Consider the following 2,811-nt stretch of genomic DNA (forward strand, 5'->3'; position numbering starts at 1 on the left):
AGTGGCTTTACAAGAATGTAAACACATTATGCTATGTTCTCTCATAAGCCCAATGTAACTTCTTATATATATAAATAAATAAATAAATACTTATCACCGACACCCTTGATTAAGAGAGAAAAATAAGTACACCCAAGAATACCATTAACACAGTTATCATCAACACCATTAACACAGTTATCATCAACATCATCACTATCATTAACGCCATTAACAGTGTTATCATCAACATCATCACTATCATCAACGCCATTAACACAGTTATCATCAACATCATCACTATCATCAACATCATTACTATCATCAACGCCATTAACACAGTTATCATCAACAGAGTGTCAACATGGACCTCCGGTCGCCTGGGGACCAAGACGAAGTTCTGGCCAGGCTTCGTGGCCCGCTGGTCGCTGACGACCCTCGAGTCCTGGACATATTACGTCGCCATTACCTGACTCCGCCATCCACGAGGCCCTACAACCTGTCCCCCGAACCCCTCTTCAAGTTCCTCATATATTTCGAAGACCACACGTTCTTTACAAGCAATATAGAAAAGTTATTTGGCGACCATCATGGTGGATTCTTTGTGGAAGCCGGAGCCTTCGATGGAGAACAGGTATCAAACACTCTCCGCCTTGAAAAGGAGTTGGGTTGGACAGGTTTGCTGATCGAGCCCAACCATGAGAGCTACAAAAAGCTGACGATGAAGCACCGCAAGGCGTGGACCTCCAACACCTGCTTGTCGACGGAGAACCACCCGAAGGAGCAGGTGTTGGTCTCCCTCGTCAAAAAAATAAACAGGATGTCAATGCAGGAAAGGATGCTCGCTAACCGTCGTAGTGCCTCCCATCTCCTCGGCGTCAAACGCAACACCACCGTTTACGATAGTTTTATTGACACGTCAGACAAGTCTTATTCTGTGGTGCAGTGCTTCCCTCTGGCGTCCTACCTGTTGGCCCTCAAGGTGTCCACAGTGGACTTTCTCTCCCTGGACATCGAAGGGGCGGAGAAAAGTGTCCTCAAGAATTTTCCCTGGGACAGAATCACCATCCGCGCCATGGTGGTCGAGGAAGTCCACTTCAAGGATTTCAACCACCAGTTTGTCGACGACATGAAGAACAGAGGATTCGTCCTGATTGACAAAAAGGGCTTCGATTATTTTTTTGTGAAGGGAGACGACCCGATCATGATGAAAGTCCAAGCAATGCCCTTACCTCCACAAAATTAAAACTTCCTAGAGTTTGTAATTAATATGTACAAGCATAAGTGCCCAACCCATTTGGAAGGGATATGGTCGGTATAGCCTTGCATTTTGCTGGACGGCGTTCGATTCCCAACCGTCAGAGCGGTTCGGCAACATTCCTTGCCTCCATCCTATCCCTGATCCTCGTTCTCATATCCCTTCCAAATGCTACATACTCGTATTGACTAAACTGCGTCAATTCAGACCCCGCTCTCCATAGCTTCCTAACCCAAGAGCATTTAGTGAGGAGCAAGTTTATAACTATGTACACAGTTTAAATCATTTACGTTCACGAGAAGACTACTTGAACTCAATAAGTAATCTACTTGAGTTCTAGTCAGGCCCGAGTTATCTTTCCCCTGATAATTACTATATCATACTTGAACCTGCGTTCTCGTGGCTCTCAGACACACGCCTTTAACCCAAGTGGAGGTCAAGGCGTGCGTGTCTGGGAGCCCAAGAACGCTCGTTCAAATTCCAGCATTGTTCCAGATGATTGGAACAATGTTGGAATGATATGTGATATGTCAGTGATGTGATCATTGACATATCACATCACTATGATTTCTTGATGTTTATTTCCATGATTTTTGTTCGGTTATATTTTCTTAAATGTAGAGAGTTTGACTGTCATGTGATTGCTCAGCAGTTTTGTGTTGTTAACTGTATAAGCAACCATCCTCCTGTTTGGACAGTACCTATTGTGACGGTCGTCAATAGTTTTTGATGTGTAGCGCCTCGCTAATGTCCAGTCTTCTGTTGTCGTTATGCACAACCAGGCCATCACCAGACACATCTTAACAAGCAGCACTGCAATAGTCGACAGGTATAACGACATCAGAAAACTGGATATCAACGAGGCCCTACACATAAAAAAATCAAGACCAGTAATTAACAACCAGTTAACACATAATTACATTCTACCCACTTAAAGATCACGAGCCAACACAGAGACAAGATCCTCAAGAACATAAGCTGCTTATGTTAAAGCATATATTACAATATTAATATACCTTATGTTATGCCATTCATTAACTTTGTTTAATCTACTTGTTCTGTATCACCTCACCCAAAGAGAATGCCTTTGCAAAAGTACGATATATAGCACAGCTCCTGTGCCAGGTAAGTCCATTACGGGCTCACCATAGCTCGTGCTATTTGCCCCGCTCCTGTGCCAGGTAAGTTCCGGGCTCAGCATAGCCCGTGCTACTTGGAACTTGTTCCAAATAGCTGAATCTATAAAAACAACAACAGCATGGTATATTTGTCATTGAGAATGTAATGAGTGACCATGCGAAACGCATCCTTACGCGTCAGACCAAAATAAAAAAATGTGAAAATGAACTTTGAAGAGTTTTTTTTTTAAATTTAGGTTAAGATAGGTTAGGTTTGGGAGGGTTGGTTAGGTTCAGTCATATATCCACGTAAGTTTTAACTCAAATTTAAACAAATTAACTTATACATAATGAAATGGGCAGATTTATCATTTCATAAGATAAATATTAGAAAGATATAAATTCAAGACAACTTGGCTTATTAGACAAATCAGCCCTTGCATAGTAGGCCGAGTA

At 42.4% G+C, this 2,811-nt stretch overlaps 1 protein-coding gene across 1 annotated transcript; it reads left to right on the forward strand.

Moving 5' to 3' along the window:
* Window positions 1–343: 343 nt before the first annotated feature.
* LOC138365327 (protein Star-like) lies at window positions 344–2,513 on the forward strand. Its single transcript, XM_069325622.1, has one exon. The coding sequence runs from the start codon at window positions 344–346 to the stop codon at window positions 1,223–1,225; it is 882 nt and encodes a 293-aa protein (XP_069181723.1). The 3' UTR covers window positions 1,226–2,513.
* The last annotated feature ends 298 nt before the right edge of the window (window positions 2,514–2,811 follow it).

The sequence above is a fragment of the Procambarus clarkii genome, chromosome 16 (assembly GCF_040958095.1).
Source record: "Procambarus clarkii isolate CNS0578487 chromosome 16, FALCON_Pclarkii_2.0, whole genome shotgun sequence".
In the NCBI taxonomy this organism is placed as follows: domain Eukaryota; kingdom Metazoa; phylum Arthropoda; class Malacostraca; order Decapoda; family Cambaridae; genus Procambarus; species Procambarus clarkii.

Excerpts from the sequence above, each read along its gene's own strand:
- LOC138365327 (XM_069325622.1), top strand. The coding sequence starts at position 344 with ATGGACCTCCGGTCGCCTGGGGACCAAGACGAAGTTCTGGCCAGGCTT.